The sequence below is a fragment of the Pleurodeles waltl genome, chromosome 6, assembly GCF_031143425.1.
Source record: "Pleurodeles waltl isolate 20211129_DDA chromosome 6, aPleWal1.hap1.20221129, whole genome shotgun sequence".
NCBI classification, from domain to species: Eukaryota; Metazoa; Chordata; class Amphibia; order Caudata; family Salamandridae; genus Pleurodeles; species Pleurodeles waltl.
In genome coordinates, this window is record NC_090445.1 from 12,375,866 (window position 1) to 12,395,329 (window position 19,464).

Here is a 19,464-nt window from a genome sequence, read left to right on the forward strand (position 1 = left end):
CAAAATTCCTTTTACTTTTTGCTTCTTGGCCTGAGCCCTGGTCAAAGCAAAAATATACCCTGGGATGCCCAGCATTGCTGCATGGGCCTCCAACTCCACTTCAGCCCAAGCTGAAGTCTCCAAGTCATTCCCCAAGAGATACTCTACAGGTAAGTCTGTGGACACTACTACTTTCTTTGGGCCGGTAAACCCCTCCCCCCACCCCAGCTGAAATCAACAACTGCCATGGGGTGGCTTACAGTGTTGTTGTGGGCGTCAGTCACTTGGTACTACTGACCATGTAGGTGTTGCTCAGGAGACACCAGTTTTTCAGTCACCATAGTGACACTGGCACCTGTATCCCTGTAGGCCTCTGCCTGAACACCATTTATCAAGGGCAGCTGCCTGTACTTACCCATATTAAGGGGTCAGGCAGCAAGGGTGGCAAAATCAATGCCCCCATCTGAGACTAAAACAGCATCAGTAGTTTCCCTAACTAAGCCATCCCCCACCACACTTCCAGCTTACACCCTTGGAATTGCTACTGCTGCCTGACCCACCACTACTGTTGTTACTAGGGCCACTTGTGGTAGAGGTGGGGACTGTAGTGGTGTGTGGTTTGGTGCTTTTCTTAGGCGCTGTCTCCTGGCCTATGGCCCTTATTCATACAGATAAAGCACTAAGGCTTTTTGTTGTGGGAAGAGGAAGAGGATTTGGACCCACTCCCAGAGGAATTTTGTGGGCCTGATGATGACTCTTTAGGTTTGTCCCCACCTTTGTCCTGAGATTTACCTGCTTCCTTTTTCTTGTCCTTGTAACCCCCAGTGGGAGCTTTTCTGCCCACCCTTGTTCTGACCCATGGCTGCCTTTTTCCCAATTCTTGGGGAGAGGTCAGATCTGAGTCTACCAAGTACTGGTGCAACACATCAGACACACAGTTGTTAATGCTCTCTCAAACTCAGATCGTACAAGCCTAAAAGAGCAGACTTTAAAACTGTGTAGTTATCAGCATCCTCCTCTCTTAACAGTAAGAAGCCTATCCCTACCCTGGCCAGAGAAGGTGAGCCAAGGAATAGCAGCCTACTGTCTCTGTGGGACCCTCTGAACTTCACAGGCCCTCTCCAGAGCAGCAAACCACTTCTGGATGTCATCCCCCACCTTGTATTGGGGAACAACCTTACTAAGATGTCTGGAATCAAAAGAGTCCTCCCTGACCCTAGGTTCCCTGAAACCAATGTTATTGCTGCCACCATGGGGTTCTAACCCCAATCCATGCCTTTCACTCTCCACACCCAGGGCCTCCCTGTCTAGGGCTAGCTGCTGCTGCTGCAGCCTCAGCTTGGCCTCCCCAGCCTTAGTTTCCTAAGCTCCCTATCTAAGGAGTCATCTGGTGTTGAGCAGTTTGTCCCCGCCCATACAAAGGTGACATGAGAGTGGCAGGATGAGGATCTGTCCCTCGGTTTGGTAACCCTCTGCACTAGTCCCCTGAGAACAAAGGTGGGCCTACTGACATGGCCACCCTTGGCACTACCGGTAGTGCTCCCAGCTACACTAGGGGGTTTACTAGAGACTCTGTGTTACTCTGAGTGACCCTCCTCAGTGTTCAGATCCTCTCTTTCTAACACTGGGGGGAGGGAGGTAGACTCTTCCTTCTCCTGGCTACCAGAGTTATTAGGATTCCTCCATGTCTTCCGGTTCCTACTTTTGCACACTTTCCTCAGTTCCTGGAATGTAAGTTCCTCATAGAGAGAATCCATATTCTGAGATGTGCTAGGGACTTGAGCCATGTTAGAGTGGTGTAGGCTGTGTCTAACCTCTCTAAGTTCTAGTCTCTTTCTAGAGAAGTTTGGAGCAGAGTCTATGCCAGACCTCTTTCTTACCCAAACTTTAAGAGACTATCCCTGTTACCAGGTATAAGTGTAAACCTAACTAGTAAGTGGTCTTTCTTGCAGAAAGCACCAAGTGAAAGAGGGGTAAGGCAATTGCAAGTGCTTATCCCCCCAATGTAGGAAGCAGGCCGATGTGTGCCGGGAACCTATGGCACTTACACCTTACACCAGGTCCAGGTATCCCCTCTCAGTGAAGTGTAGGTAGTGTCTAGAAGCCAGGGCGTTCTAGAGTAAGTTGTGGATAAGCAGCCAAGGCTTACACACAAGAAAGAAAACACTTGTTTGAACAAAAATAAATGGTACTTTATTTTTGGAACACAGTATCAGAAAATACTAGACAGGCAATCCTTCAATAGGGACACACTAATAAACAGAGGCATAAAAAGATGAGAAAACAAAGTAAAATAGCAATATGCAATAGTAGCCCTCGGGGGAGCCCAAACCATATACTAAGAAAGTGGAATGTGAACACAGGGCCACCACCTAGGTAAGTAAATCGTGTAGATGGGTTCTGGGAGTACTAGGAAACCACACAAGTAAGTAATGAGGTACCCCCAGCGACCAGGAATGAAGGAGTAAAACATTGGATTTCCCCAAGACCACCCCAAAGGAGATTCCTTCTTCTTGTGCAGGCTGAAGAGTTGCAGTCTTCTTAGGATGCACAGCCGGGGAAACGTTGCAAAGCTAACAGGAAGTCTGGATGCAATGTTGCAGAAGAGTCGTACTTGTGGTTCTGTAGCTTGTAGGTTCCTGGAGGGTCCAGTTGCGGTTACGAAGGCCAGAAGTCAAAGCAGAGGTTGCAGAGGAGTCCTGCTGGAATCTTGCAAGCCAAATCCAAGTACCCACCCCAGAGGAAGACCCTATATAGCCCAAAAGAGGAGGCTTGGTCACCTAACCATGTAACTACCTATCAGAGGGTGCCTCTGACGTCACCTGCCTGGCCTGGCCACTCAGATGCTCCCAGAGTTCCCAGACAACCTTGGAATCAAGATGGCAGAACACAGGGACCCTCTGGAGGGGCTCTGAGCACCACTCCTGGGGTGGTGATGGACAGGGAAGTGGTCACTCCGCTTTCCATTGTCCAGTTTTGCACCAGAGCAGGGACTGGGGTTCCCTGAACCGGTGTAGACGGGTTTATGCAAGAAGGGCACCAAATGTGCCCCTCAAAGCAATGCCACTGGCTTGGGAAAGCTACCCCTAAAGCCTGTAACATTTATTTCCAAAAGGAGAGGGTGTAACACCTTTCTCCGAAAGGAAATCCTTTGTTCTGCCTTCCTGGGCTTGAGCTTCTCAAGCAACAGGAGGGCAGAAATCTGTCTGAGGGGTGGCAGCAGCTGGGCTGCCCGGGAAACTCTGTAAGACTGGTGGTAGCAATGCTGTGGGTCCTCTAAGGAGCCCCCAGAGCACATGGAATCATACTTTTAATACTTGCAAAAGTACTGGGGTATGATTCCGATATGTTTGATACCAAACATTCCCATGTTCGGAGTTACCATTATGTAGCTGGACCTAGGTAGTGACCTATGATCAGTACATATATAAAATGGCATCTCCGCACTCACAAAGTCCAGTAAAATGGGGCTGGGGTTCGTGGGGGCACCTCTGCTAGTGCGGGGGTGCCCTCACACACAGGTACCTGCACCCTGCCCTCTGGGGTGAGAGTGCCTACCATAGGGGTGACTTACAGTGACCTGGTGCAGTGACCTCTAGTGAAAACGGGTGCATGCACCCGTTTCACGCCGGCTGCAATGGCAGGCCTGCAGAACCCTTTGCATGGGCTCCCTATGGGTGGCAGAATAACTGCTGCAGCCTAAAGGTATCCCCTGGAACACCATTGCCTTGGGTACCTAGGTACCATATACTAGGGACATACATGGGGGCACCCGTATGCCAACTGTGGGGATAAGAAGTTACCAGCAACCAAATATAGAGGAGCGAGCAGTTACTTGGGTCCTGGTTAGCAGGATCCCAGTAAACACAGTCAAACACACTGACAAACAGGCAAAAAGTGGGGGTAACCAAGCTAGAAAGAGGCTACTTTCCTACAATGACAATATGTTGGGGTTGTTTATATTTACATTTCTAATTTTCACAATCCTGATTTTGCTATTCCTTATTATCCTAATCATTGCAGTTCATGCATTGTTTGATAGATTGCAGTGTTTTCACTAAGTGTATTGAAAGCTGTCCTGCATCTCTTTTCTTGCCTCTCTGTGTATAAGAGTTTTGTATTTGGAGAGAAATGGGTAAGGCTCTTTTCACCACGATTTTCCCTGAGGGTTCTTCAGAGTTCCATGCAAGGCTGCCACAAATCACCTCTACTGTTTGGGTTTTGGTGAGGTGCTACTTGAGAGTTGGGAGGGTTGGGCCGACAGCTGGTGTGGGCGTGACTCAGTCGCCTGCATCGCAGAGGTGCTGCCGCCCCAAATCCAGCAGTCTCGAGTACAAGAACCAGACAGAAGGCAAAGCTTAAAGGCGTGCAAAGGACTGTCACAAGGTATGCATTAAGAACTGAGACGCAAAATCACTTGCAGCAAAAACACACGCAACAAGACCGGGGTCATACAATCGCTTATTCTCCTTACTTAGTGTTTTCTTGAAGCTCATCAAACACCACAATCTCGTCCACAGAAAAGACGGTGCAGGCACGGGCGATTTGTCCAGCAAGGTATGACCGTAGCTCGGGAGACTGAGCGTTATCCAAAATAGAGCCTGGCAAGGCAATGCTGAGTGTGTACAGACAGCCTGGAAAGGAAGACAGAAAACATCAACTATCTGCCCCAAACCTCTTTCAGAGCTACCAGAGAGACACAGCTGGAAACAAGACATCTCAGAGAGAAAGCGTTTGGACGTATTGTTGAGGTCTGTGGCTTGCCAGCAGAAAAGGAGACTGCAAAATAGAAAATGCTGACTGAAAAGCAAGCTGAAAGACATAGCTTTGAGACAAAGACGTCCAATATTTGTAGTAAAGGACACACTTAAGTGGTATGAATGAGGCAAACATAGCAGACAAGATAGGAAGTTGAGGGTGTGAGCAAGAGTGAAGGTAAAGCATGTGAAGTCAACGATTGACCATCGCAGAGCAAAGGTAATCTCTCGTGACATGCATGCAGTCCGCAATCGATGGGGTGTTTGGGAAATAACAAACATTCACTGTCCTCCAGTACCAGTTTATCGGACACTGAAGTGTGCTTCCACCTCCTGCACATGACCAAAAATGCTCACTCAGGCAAGTTACCTTTCGCTCCGCTGGTCTCTTCTTGAATTCTGTTATTTTTCCCAGACTCCTCTTGACCTTTTTGCTTTGTCTGGTCTTTTAGTAATTTCGCCTTCTTCCATTTTTTTTGTTGCTCATTTTCTGGGAATAACATAAAAAGTTAAGTAAAAAAAACTAAAAAAATAATGTTCAGTACTTGATCAATTCATGAACACGGCAAGCTTACCAGAATTCAACTTTACACATGGAAGCGAGCGAAAGAGGAAAGCATGGTGGGGGTGGGGGGAAGAGGAGCATGTGCAAAAAAGAAAGCACAGAGTGAGCAAGAGGAAGTCAGAAAGGAAGGGGCCTAAGCAAGGAATGCAAGAAGCGAGACAGGTGCATGCAAGAAGGAAAAGCATAAGAGTGCAAGAGACATCATGCGACAGAAAGAACAGCATGCTAGAGAGCACAACAGACAAGAGCATAAGCGTGCAAGAGGGGGCGGAATGTAAGAGGGGAGGGACGCAAGATAGAGGGGAGGGACGCAAGATAGAGTGGAGATCCGCAATACAGAAGGGGACACAGTAGCACCTACAAGAGGGAAGGGAGGTGGGGTCTCCCCCAAGGAAGTCAGTAGATCAGGTTTCTGCTCAAGAAAGCATGGTATTGGGTATAGGCCCAGGAAAGCAGGGGCTCGGGTCAGCCCAAAGAAACCATGGGGAGACTGGATCAGCCCCCTAGAAGGCAGGGGGAGGCAAGGTCAGCCACCAAGAACCAGACAGAGGCCAAAGAAAGCAGGAAGTGGGGGAAATACAAAGGTTCAGAGAAAGAAGGGAAAGGGGATGAATTGGAAGAGGAAAAGAATTAGATTTCTGGGTTGACATTAAAGAAGGAGAACCAGGACCAGGCTCTTGCAGTCAGGCTGAGGCACAAAAATAGTCTCTTGCAATCAAACAGAAGAACTAAGATACCAGTCTCCTACAGTCAGGCAACAGCACCAGGCTCCTGCAGTCAGGCAGAGGAACAGGACCCAGTCTCTTGCAGTCAGGCAGCAGAATCAGGACCCGGCTCCTTCAGTCAGGCAGTGGAATCAGGACAAAGCTCCTGCAGTCAGGCAGAGGATCAAGAACCAGTCTCTTGCAGTCAGGCAGAAGACCCAGGACCAGGCTCCTTCAGTCAGGCAGAGGAACAAGAACAAGTCTCTTGCAGTAAGGGAGAGGAACCAGGACCAGGCTCCTTCAGTCAGGCAGCAGAACCAGGACCTGGCTCCTGCAATCAGTCAGTGGAACCACAACCAGTCTGTTGCAGTCAGGCAGAGGAACCAGGAACAGGCTCCTTCAGTCAGGAAGCAGAACCAGGACCAGGTTCCTGCAGTCAGGCAGAGGAACCAGGCTCCAGCAGTCAGGCAGAGGAACCAGGATCTTGCAGTCAAGGCAGAGGGACCAGGCTTCTGCAGTCAGGCAGAGGGACCAGGATGAGGCTCCAGCAGTCAGGCAGAGGAACCCAGACCAGGCAAATGCAGTCTGGCAGAGGAACCAGTAACAGTCTCCTGCAGTCAGGCAGATGAACCAGGCTTCATCAGCCAGGTAGAGGAACCAAGACTAGGCTCCTGCAGTCAGGCAGAGGAACAGAGAACAGGCTCTTGCAGTCAGGCTGAGGAACCAGGCTCCTGCAGTCAGGCAGCGGAACCAGGACCAGGCTCCTGCAGTCAGGCAGAGGAACCAGGATCTTGCAGTCAGGCAGAGGGACCAGGCTCCAGCAGTCAGGCAGAGGGACCAGGCTCCAGCAGTCAGGCAGAGGGACCAGGCTCCAGCAGTCAGGCAGAGGGACCAGGATCCTGCAGTCAGGCAGAGGAACCAGGATCCTGCAGTCAGGCAGAGGGACCAGGATCCTGCAGTCAGGCAGAGGGACCAGGATCCTGCAGTCAGGCAGAGGGACCAGGATCCTGCAGTCAGGCAGAGGGACCAGGATCCTGCAGTCAGGCAGAGGGACCAGGCGCCTTCAGTCAGGCAGAGGGACCAGGCGCCTTCAGTCAGGCAGAGGGACTAGAGGCCAGATGTAGTAAAGGGTTTTACCCATTCTGTGTCTATGGGAACCTTTGTTGGTACATATGGCCCTACGCTCCTGCAGTCAGGCAGAGGGACCAGGCTCCTGCAGTCAGGCAGAGGGACCAGGCTCCTGCAGTCAGGCAGAGGGACCAGGCTCCTGCAGTCAGGCAGAGGGACCAGGCCCCTGCAGTCAGGCACAGGAACCTGGACCAGACTCCAGCAGTGCGGCAGAGAAACAGGAACCAGGCTGTTGCAGTAAGGTGGGAGAGCAATGACCAGGCTCTGACAGTAGGACAGAGGACCAGACACATGAACAGGAAGCCTGCTTCAACTCAAAAAATCCCACATGCAGACAGCCCCATCTAGGATAAATAATTATACAACTTCAATAAGGAGCTGATGCAAAGAAATAAATATCTCCATGTTTATACAATCTTGTGCCTAAACCAGCGTAAAAACAGCCTTAATGTGATGATGATGTAATGTGTGGGGAATTACTGGGTTGGGAGAGTTATCTGTTCTGTCATGTTGTTGAATCCTCTGCATGCTATGGCCTCAGGACTCTGACACTTACTGCGACAGCTGTAAACAATCTTTCATGTACTTAAGATGATGATGGTTACCTTGGGCTGCCTTCGTCTCTGCTTCTGCGTTGCTTTTCTTTCCCACCTCCTCCAGGGCTCTTTGCTTCTCTAGCTTTTTCAGCAACTTCAGCTCTTTCCATTTTTTCCGCTCATCTTTCTCTGAAATGTGAAATGTATTTGTATAAACACAAGCTGGAATCAGCATAAGATGGAAGCATGTTCACGTCTGGCGAAGTTTACGCCATTTGGAAGCTGCTGAGCACACAAAGAGGGGATTTAATACACTGACGCAATAACAAAGAGGGTTACCTTATTTTTGGACACGTGTTTTAAACAGAAATTGTGATATTCCAACTAGGCTTTGAATTGGTGCAAGCACGTCGTCAGCTGTACCCTTATTCTGAACTTCTGAAGGGAGGCCCTACCCTTTCATGCTGGTCACAGGTGGTGTGAGTGACTGTACACGTGACAAGCATGAAGGTGAACCCATGTGGCACACCTACTGCTGCCCCCTCCCATGCTCAATCATGAAGTGCTACGCAGGCACCTATCAGGTGATCTGTATCAGAATATGGAGCACACAAGATCAGTCAACAAGATGTGTCAACTACAACCTGGAACCCTGGAGCCCACCCAGATGTTTCAGGCTTCGTACCCTGTGCATCCTTGCTGCAGACTGGGACAAGTGCACAAGCGTGAAGTTCATGTAACGTAGGTTTACTGGCAGTGGTTGTGTCCCCAGGCTGGATTCAGTACCTGTGTAAGCAGTACTGGAGAAATGAGAACAGGTTCACACAGTTCACATCAGGCGATATTCAGCAAGACACCAATAAATGGGCTCTGCAGAGAGCAATGCAAGCGGGTAAGGGGCCAGACTGCAAACCAGCGTAGGTGCAGAACAGAAGCAAGAACAACCTGAAATTCGCTCAGTGCAGGCAGGCGAGGCACAGGCTAAATATTAGCACTTTTTGAACCATCTCAGCGCAAGCAGGCAGGCAAGGCACAGGGTGAATATGAGCACTTTACGAACCAGCTCAGGACAGGCAGGTGAGGCGCAGGCTGAATATGAACACTTTATGAACCAGCTCAGGACAGGCAGGCGAAGCACAGGCTGAATATCAGCACTTTATGAACCTGCTCAATGCAGGCAGATGAGGCACAGGCTGAATATGAGCACTTTACGAACCGCCTTTGGACAGACAGGCGAGGCACAGGCTGAACATGAACACTTTATGAACCAGCTCAGGACAGAAAGGTGGGGCACAGGCTGAATGTGAGCACTTTACGAACCAGCTCAGGACAGGCAGGCGAGGCATAGGTTGAATATGAGCACTTTATAAACCAGCTTAGGACAGGCAGGTGAGGCACAGGCTGAATATGAGCACTTTATGAACTTGCTCTGGACAGGCAGGCGAGGCATAGGCTGAATATGAGCACTTTATGAACTTGCTCTGGACAGGCAGGCGAGGCACAGGCTGAATATGAGCACTTTATGAACCTGCTCAATGCAGACAGATGATGCACATGCTGAATATGAGCACTTTATGACCCAGCTCTAGACAGCCAGGCGAGCCACAGGCTGAATATAAACAAGCTCAGGACAGGCAGGCAAGGCACAGGCTGAATATGAACACTTTATGAACCAGCTCAGGACAGGCAGGCGAGGCACAGGCTGCATATGAGCACTTGCAGAACCAGCTCAGCGCAGGCAGGTGAGGCACAGGCTGAATATGAGCACTTTATGATCCAGATCAATGCAGGCAGGTGAGGCACAGGCTGAATGTGAGCACTTTATGAACCAGCTCAGGACAGGCAGGCGAGGCACAAGCTCAATGTGAGCACTTTATAAACCAGCTCAGCACAGGCAGGCGAGGCACAGGCTGAATATGAGCACTTTATGAACCAGATCAATGCAGGCAGCTGAGGCACAGGCTGAATATGAGCACTTTATGAACCAGATCAATGCAGGCAGGTGAGGCACAGGCTGAATGTGAGCACTTTATGAACCAGCTCAGGACAGGCAGGCGAGGCACAGGCTGAATATGAGCACTTTATGAACCAGATCAATGCAGGCAGGTGAGGCACAGGCTGAATGTGAGCACTTTATGACCCAGCTCAGCACAGGCAGGTGCGGCACGGGCTGAATATGGGCACTTTATGAACGAGCTCAGTGCAGGCAGGCGAGGCACAGGCTGAATATGAGCCCTTTATGAACCATCGCAACGCAGGCAGGCGAGGCACAGGCTGAATATGAGCACTATATGAATCAGCTCAGCACAGGCAGGCGATGCACAGTCTGAATATGAGCACTTTATGAACTAACTCAGGACAAGCAGGCGTGGCACAGGCTGAATATGAGCATTTAATGAACCTTCTTAATGCAGCCAGGCGTAGTACAGGCTGAATATGAGCACTTTATGAACCTACTCAATGCAGCCAGGCGAAGTACAGGCTGAATATGAGCACTTTATGAACCATCTCAGCGCAGGCAGGCGAGGCACTGGCTGAATATGAGCACTTTATGAACCAGCTCAGCACAGGCAGACGAGGCACATGCTGAATGTGGGCATTTTTTTAACCAGATCAACACAGGCAGGCAAGGCACAGGCTGAATATGAGCACCTTTTGAACCAGCTCAGTGCAGGCAGGCGAGGCACAGGCTGAATATGAGCACTTTATGAACCTGCTCAATGCAGGCAGGCAAAGCACAGGCTGAATATGAGCACTTTATGAACCTGCTCTATGCAGCCAGGCGAGGCACAGGCTGAATATGAGCACCTTTTGAAGCAGCTCATCACAGGCTGAATATGAGCACTTTATGAACGAGCTCAGCGCAGGCAGGCGAGGCACAGGCTGAATATGAGCTCTTTATGAGCCATCGCAACACAGGCAGGCGAGGAACAGGCTGAATATGAGCACTTTATGAACCAACTCAGGACAAGCAGGTGAGGCACAGGCAGAATATGAGCACTTTATGAATCTTCTCAATGCAGACAGGCAAAGCACAGGCTGAATATCAGCACTTTATGAACCTGCTCAATGCAGCCAGACGAGGCACAGGCTGAATATGAGCACTTTATGAATGTGCTCAGGACAGGCAGGTGAAGCACAGGCTGAATATGAGTACTTTAGGAACCTGCTCAGGATAGGCAGGTGAGGCACAGGCTAAATATGAGTACTTTATGAACCTGCTCAGCGCAGGCAGGCGAGGCACACTCTGAATATAGGCAGTTTATGAACCAGCTCAGCGCAGGAAGGCGAAGCACAGGCTGAATAGAAGCACTTTAAGAACCAGCTCAGGACAGGCAGGTGAAGCACAGTTTGAATATCAGCACTTGCTGAACCAGCTCAGTGCAGGCAGGTGAGGCACAGGCTAAATATGAGTACTTTATGAACCTGCTCAGCGCAGGCAGGCGAGGCACACTCTGAATATAGGCAGTTTATGAACCAGCTCAGCGCAGGAAGGCGAAGCACAGGCTGAATATCAGCACTTTATGAACCAGCTCAGGACAGGCAGGCGAGGCACAGGCTGAATATGAGCACTTTATGAACGTGCTCAGCGCAGGCATGCGAGACACATACTGAATATGAGCACGTTATGAACCTGCTCAGCGCAGGAAGGCAATGCACAGGCTGAATATGAGCAATTTATGAACCAGCTCATCGCAGGCAGGTGAGGCACAGGCTGAATATGAGCACTTTATGAGCCATTGCAACGCAGGCAGGTGAGGCACAGGCTGAATATGAGCACTTTATGAACCAACTCAGGACAGGCAGGCGAGGCACAGGCTGAATAGGAGCACTTTATGAACCAGCTCAGCACAGGCAGGCGAAGCACAGGCTGAATATGAGCACTTTATGAACCTGCTCAGTAAAGGCAGGCAGGGCACAGGCTGAATATGAGCACTATTGCACCAGCTCAGGACAGGCAGGTGAGGCACAGACTGAATATGAGCACTTTATGAACGTGCTCAGGACAGGCAGGTGAGGCACAGGCTGAATATGAGCAGTTTATGAACCAGCTCAGCGCAGGAAGGCGATGCACAGCCTGAATATGAGTACTTTATGAACCAGCTCAGGACGACAGGCAGGCGAGGCACAGGCTGCATATGAGCACTTGCAGAACCAGCTCAGCGCAGGCAGGCGAGGCACAGGCTGAATATGAGCACTTTATGAACCAGCTCAGGACAGGCAGGCGATGCACGGGCTGAATATGAGCACTCTATGAAACAGATCAATGCAGGCAGGTGAGGCACAGGCTGAATATGAGCACTTTATGAACTAGCACAGGACAGGCAGGTGAGGCACAGGCTGAATATGAGCACTTTATGAATCTGCTCAGCGCAGGCAGGCGAGGCACAGGCTGAATATGAGCACTTTATGAACTAGCTCAGTGCAGGTAGGTGAGGCACAGGCTGAATATGAGCACTTTACAAACCAGTTCAACGCTAGCAAGTTACCGGTACTCCTGGGAGTCGGAACGTTATTATACAATTCATCAAAAGCAAACACTTTTCAAGTGGGCAGCTTAGGACCAGCACAGGACACAACTGTTTGATGGGGCTGGGATAGGTCATCTCACCCAGCACATGTGCAGCCGCTACCACGAAAAGTCAACCTCTGTCACTAACAAGGACAGCGATGTTTTGGGTAGGACAGAAGGCATCATATGACGTAGCCCAAAACTGGCAGACAAGTGCAGAAGTCCTTTACATCCATTGTCCTTGATGACAGACAGAAGCAGGCTACTTACAAAGGCGGAGCCTTTAACCGAGCTTCCTGGCTCACCGTGCATGCTGTCTATACCTTTGTCAGAGTCGACCAGAGCACACCCTTGTTTATTCCTAATTTACCCAGTGACTTTACATACATCACTGAAACTTGTCAGGCCATTTCTAAAAATAAACCATCACGGTCGCCGATCGTTTCCGCTGGTTTCACGATACAGGCTCTTTCATAAAGTTTTGTTCCAGCAATGGGGCTGGTTCAGGTGCACGGCAGAAGAGATGTGTCACTGATGTACTTACACACCTGCGTGGGTATTACAGGTGAAACAATGTACACGCACGCCCTCCTGAAAACTCAGCCGTCAGCTATCTCATTTCCTATGTCTTCAGGAAACCCACAGCCAGGATGATACCCAACACATCAGGCCTGCACGAGTCTTGTGTCTAAGGGAGAGGTCAGGCGTGGTCTGCGGTGTAGGAAGCTGGCCTGGTGTGTGGGGGGTACCCGAGGTACTTACACCATAAACCAGGTCCAGGTATCCCCTATTAGTGAAGTGCAGGTAGTGTCTAGAAGCCAGGCAGCTGTGGATGAGCAACCAAGGCTTATCTAGGAGACATGCAAAGCTCATGCAATACCACTATAGTCACACAACACGTACACACATGAAAGAAAACACTCAGTTGTACAAAAATAAAGGTACTTTATTTTGGGAACAAATCACCACAAAATACAAGAAGGGTAACCCACCATTAGGAGATAAGTAATACACTAAATATATACACTAGTAATCAGAAATAGGCATAGAAAAGGTTACAAAACAGTGCAAATAGCAAAAACCAATAGTGACCCTTGGGGGAGCACAAACCATATACTAAAAAAATGGAATGTGAATACGGTATCCCCAGGTAGGTAAGTAAAATGTAGGGGGGAGCTGGTAGTACTAGAAAACCACAGAGGTAAGTAACACAGTACCCCCAGTGACCAGGAATGCAGCAGTAAATCACTGGATTTTCCCCAAACCACACAAAAGGAGGAAAAGAAGAAAAACAGGACACCCAGACAAGACTGCAAGAAAACCAGTGGTGGATTCCTGAAGAAAGAAGACCTGTGGAGAGAGGGGACCAAGCCCAAGAGTCACAGTGCAGTCCAGGAGGAGTAGGAGCTACTACCCACCCAACTGTAGTTGCAGGAGTTGGTTGACGGTGATGAAGAACAGGTCAGCACTGCAGCCGGAGCAGAGTTCCGGATGGATGCAGATGCTGTCCCATGCTGGAAGGAGGTTGCAGACAGGTGTTAGTACAGAAATTCCACCAACAAGCCTTGGCAAAGGCAAACTCGCTGTTAGTGGAAAAGTGGTGCTGCCAGGGACCAGCAAGGCCCAGTAGGACACAACCCAGGAGGGGGAGCCAGAGGGGACCCTCTGCGTCGCAGAGAGTCCACAGGAGCAGAGGCAGCACCCACAGGAGTCCCACAGGACAGAGACACAGGAGTCGCAGAAGAGGCCCACACAGTACTTCAAAACAGGATCTCACGCCACTGGAGAACCACGCAGGAGGCTGGGATTTGCAGGAAGGAGTGCTGGGGGCTACAGCTGTATGTTGCCTGAAGATCCCTTGGAGGAGATGCAAACAAGCTTTGGCAGCTGCAAGAGATGCTGTGCATGGGGGTACTGTCCAGCGTGGGAAGGCAAGGACTTACCTCCACCAAAGTTGGACAGCTGGCAGAGAGGACCAAGAGGACTACTCCGGACCACCACCTGTGATGCAGGATCAACACAGCTCAATACGAGGGGAGATCCACGCAGCCAGTCGTCATTTGCTGTTGGTGCCTGTGGTTGCAGGGGACTGACTCCTTCACTCCAAGGGAGATTCCATCTTCTTCTTGTGCAGGCTGAAGAGTTGCAGTCTTCTGAGGATGCACTGCGAGGAAATTGTTGCAAAGCTGGAAGAAGCCCTGGAAACAATGTTGCTGAAGAGTCCTTTCTTCTTGGAGGCAGTTTGTTGAGTCCTGGAGGTTTCAATCGCAGTTCCAGAGCCAGAAGTCAAAGCAGAGGTTGCAGAGTTCTGCTGGAATCTTGTAAGTCGAATCTGAGGACCTACCCAAGAGACAGACCCTAAATAGCCCTGAAAGGAGGATTGGTCACCTAACCAGGTAAGCACCTATCAGGCGGGGGCTCTGATGTCACCTGCCTGGCCACTCAGATGCTCCCAGAGTTCCCTGCCAACCTTGGAAACAAGATGGGAGAACCAAGGGACCCTCTGGAGGTGCCCTGGACACCACCCCTGGGGTGGTGATGGACAGGGGAGTAGTCACTCAGCTTTCCTTTGTCCAGTTTCACGCCGGACGAGGGACTGGGGGTCCGTGAACCGGTGTGGACTAGTTTATGCATGGAGGGCACCAAATGTGCCCTACAAAGCAAACCAGTGGCGTGGGTGGGCTACCCCTACCACGCCAGTCACACCTATTTTCAAAGGGAGAGGGTGTTACCTCCCTCTCCCAAAGGAAATCATTAGTTCTGCCTTCCTGGGCTTAATCAGATCAAGCAGCAGGAGGGCAGAAACCTGTCTGAGGGGTGGCAGCAGCGTGGATGCCAATAAAACCCTGGTGGAAGCAATGCTGGGGATCCTCTAAGGGGCCCCCAGAGTGCATGGAATCATACTTTCAGTACTTGCAACAGTATTGATGGATGATTCTGACATGTTTGATACCAAACAGGCACAGGTTCGGAGTTACCATTATGTAGCTGGACATAGGTAGTGACCTATTGTAGTAACTCACACTGGCAAGTGAGTTAAATCTTCTTTATTGAGTCCAACAACAGTGACCTCCAGCTGGCTGACAGCAGAACTGCCAACCTCTGGAACTTTCATTCCCCACCATTCCACATTACATCACAACACTACCTAATGAATAGAACATTCCTAGTATCCTCCCCAAACAAATTTAGCATTTAAACTTTTCTCAAACATTTATACATTACATTCATCATAAAACACAACAGAATCTCTCCTTTTCTTATTCAGTAGACCCACACCCAAACCTTACTCAAACACCCAAAACACCATTCCTTTCCATCTTCCAACACAACCACATTTTTCTTTACTTTTATTATTTGACGAGGTTGAGAGTATTTGCTCTCCCCCTTTCTCAGTAGACAAAATTTCTTTGTCACCACCCAATCTCCACATCGCCAATGTATAACCTTCACCTCTTTTATCGTAATCTTGTTTGCTCCTCTCCTGTTTCTCTATCACTTTTTTCCATAGCATTTCTATCAACCCACACCTGTTTCTTGTCCTGTAACCACACTGGAGACTCTTTAGTAGCAGGTTCTCTCCCTTTCAGAGCAATGAATGGTGAATCTCCAGTAGTGGAATGCGGAGTAATTCTATGTGCCCACATCATTTTGTCTAACTCATCCTTCCAGGATAAACCATTAGCTATTGACAGGTGAATATTTTACATTATCATACGGTTCACTCTTTCCACTAAACTAATGGTTTCCCATCCTATGGTCTGGAGACCCCTGGGTCTCCGTGAAGCCTCCTCAGGTGGTCCGCAACTGCTTAGAAAAGAAAATACCATTTACAGATTACGTCCTCAGCTTTCAGTAATGACTCTTTGGGGGGTCCCCAGATTCCAATAATGATTCAGTGGGGGTCCCCGGGTTCCAGTAATGATATTGTGGAGGTCCACAGAAGTCAAAAGGTTGAGAACGACTGCACTAAACCATTCGCTTGTGGTCTAAAGACTGCCACCCGCTAATGTCTAATGCCCATATGTCTTAAAGATTCCACCATCCTTGAAGAAACAAATTGTACTCCATTATCTGTGGTGATTATTTTGGGAATCCCTTCCCCCATTAACACTTTCCCTAGAACTTTTACCACATTTTCTGTATTTCATGTTCCATGCTTTTCATAACAAACCACTTACTATAGTAATAAACAACAACAACCAAAAACCGATTCCGCCTTCCCAGCTCCTCCACCGGGCCAATAAAATCCATTGCTAAATGTTCCCATGGTTTTTCTAGAAATTTTCTACAACATAATGGCGGTTCTATTCTCAATTTACGCTTGTCACTATTGCTACACGCTATGCAATCTTTCACTTCCTCTTCCACTTCTTTATCCATTCTCGGCCACCAAAAAAAATTGCTGTAATCAACTTTTGGTTTTGCTTCTACCTGGATGTCCTTCCTGACTGATTTCAATCAATCTAGTTCTCAATTTACCTGGTGGCACTATACGATTACATCTTAATACCTTGAAACTACAAATACTTCATTCATCCTTGACTACACTATAAGATTGCATTCCTTCACCCAGTTCTACTCCCTGATTCCACCCCCCATTTATAAGGCGCTTTAATTTAGCATACAATTCATCTTCCATTACAGCTTGTTTCCAATCATCCTCTGTGAAGGTAAATTCTCCTACATCACAAACACTCACTGTACCACTCAACTCTTCTTCCCTGTCAATATGCAGGCTCTCATCCACTGGCATCTGGTATAAATAATCTGCAACCACATTTTTCTTTCCTTTAACACAATCCACAACAAAGCTAAAATCCATTACAGATATTAACCATCTAGTAATTCTTGGTGTCACACCACCTTCCAATCCTTTTCCACACTTAAATATGTGAATAAGTGGTTTAAGGTCAGTCCGAATGATAAAAAGTAAAACCCACAAGAAATATTTGAAATCGTTCACCACCCAACAACAGGCTAATGCTTCTTTTTCAATGGTGGAATACAATTGCTTTGCACCCTGCAACCTTCTGGACGCAAATCCAATGATTCTTTCCGGTCCATCTACTCTCTGTGAAAGTACGGCTCAGCTCCTAAGCCAACATTACTAGCATCAGTGGTGACTATAGTTTTGTTGTTTACATTAAAATGACACAATGATGGTGACTCAATAAAAGATTGTTTGATGTCTTCATATGCCTTCTCACACTCATCTCCCCATTCAAATACTTTTTTTTCCTTCAATAACAAACGCATAGTTTCTACCTTTTCAGCAAAATTGCATATAAATTTAGAACAATACTCAGCAAGCCCCAAAAAAAGATTTTAACTGTTCCTTACTTTGTGGTCTAGGAACTTCCGGTATGGCTTTGATAATACTTTTCTTCGGTTTGATTCCTTCTTTTGAAATTTCATGGCCTTAATAATCAACTCTTCTCTTTTTTAATTAGGATTTTTCTCTCTTTATGGTTGAACCACATTTCTCAATCCTTGATAATACCTCTTTCAGCACATCATCATATTCACTTCCTGAATTATCTACTACCAAAATGTCATCTTGAAAACATAGAACAGTTTTCATACCATGGAAAATATTTTGCATCATTCTTTGGAAAACAGCTGAGGCAGAGGCAAGACCGAAAGGCATCCTTCGATATCTGACTGCACCTAAAGGTGTGACAAATGATATCAAAGGTCCTGATTCCTTATGTAGATTTACTTGATGGTATGCAGTCGACATGTCAAGAACACTGAACCACTTTCCTCCTCCCATCACACTCAACATTTCAGATATACTGGGTAACTGCGGTCTGCCAACCAAATGTTCTTGTTCAGTTCTCGTAAATCTATGCATAAACAAATTTTCCCTCCATCCTTTGGGGCAACCACCACGGGAGACAGCCATTCAGAAGACTCTATGGGTTCTATAATCCCCTCTGTCTTTAACCTATCCAATTCTTTCTTTAATGGTTCCCTCATCAAATGAGTTATGGACCTTACTTTATGCACCACAGGCACAGCTCTTTCTTTCAAAATTATTCTATGAGTAAAACCCTTCAATAATCCCAATTTTTCTGATACAACCTGGGGGTACTCAAGCACTACCTTCTCACCATCATTACATTCCTTGTCCAGTCCATTTACCAATTCTATTGACATAACAGGTTCTTTGGCATTAGGATCCAAAACTATGTTCATATCCTTCTGATGGCGCCACCCAAGAAGATCTGACCTTTCCTCCATTATGTACACTCTATCCTGGACTAAACTATTACCAAGAGCAATATTCATCCACTTCATTCCCAAAATTTCATTTTTCTTGCCACTATATCCAACCGCCTTCATGTCAGATACCTGGAGATCCTTAACATTTCTTTTAAATTGCTCCTCATAAGTATTCCGACCAATGAGTGTGAACAAACTACCCGAGTCAACCAAAACTTGTACGTTCTTTCCATCAAAAGTCACATCACCATGTGGTTTCTCTAACACATTTGCTTTCCATTTTCACATTTACACTATCTCGCTGTCCAACTTGCCCACCACCTACGTCTTGTACAGATTCGTCAATTTGATTTACAGATAATACTACTATAATTTCAAATACATAATCTACTGTCCTGACTCCTTGTATTCTCCCTCATGTTCTGCACACTTTAGCCAAATGCTCTCTTTTACCACAACTCCTACAAATGACATTCCTAGCTCTGCATCTAGTGCTGGAGCTAATATGCCCTGGGCATCCACACCTAAAACAAATTATGTTCTTCCTTTCGTTCCCTAGCCCTATAGTTGCCGTGTACCCTTCAGTACTGGCCATGCCAGATTTTGTACCATTATCGATTTCACCCATTTTTACTTGTTTCTTCTATCTGCACCTTTCACTTCATGTACTGAATTATCTTTCACTTCTTTAACCTCTTTTTTACCATCATCCATTTCCTTAATCCATATTGCAGCATCTTCCATACTTCTTGCAATTTGGACTGTATCATCCAAGTTTAAGTCCTTTGCCAACAAATGTTCTTTCACCCGTTTATTGTTTGTACAGCGTACAATCTGATCTCTGATCAGACTGTCAGTCAAGTCCTGGAACTGGCAAGAAACAGCTACCCTTTATGGTCAATATGTCATAATGTCTTCATCCGCTCTCTGAACACGTGAACAAATGTATGTCTTTCAAAAACTATACTCACTTTAGCAGTGAAACGTTTATCCAGCATTATTAAGGAAATTTTCGACACAATTGCAGCTTGAGCATCTCCAATTCCCAATGATA

At 47.8% G+C, this 19,464-nt stretch overlaps 1 protein-coding gene across 1 annotated transcript in view; it reads right to left on the reverse strand.

Moving 5' to 3' along the window:
• The window catches only part of LOC138299020 (uncharacterized), a 335,289-nt gene that overhangs the window by 78,987 nt on the left and 236,838 nt on the right, over window positions 1-19,464 (reverse strand). The window contains exons 17-19 of the mRNA XM_069236923.1: window positions 7,739-7,858; window positions 5,107-5,226; window positions 4,454-4,613 (exon numbers count right to left, since the gene is read on the reverse strand). Of these exons, the coding sequence (XP_069093024.1) occupies window positions 4,454-4,613; window positions 5,107-5,226; window positions 7,739-7,858 (400 nt within the window). The remainder of the gene's footprint in view (window positions 1-4,453; window positions 4,614-5,106; window positions 5,227-7,738; window positions 7,859-19,464) is intronic.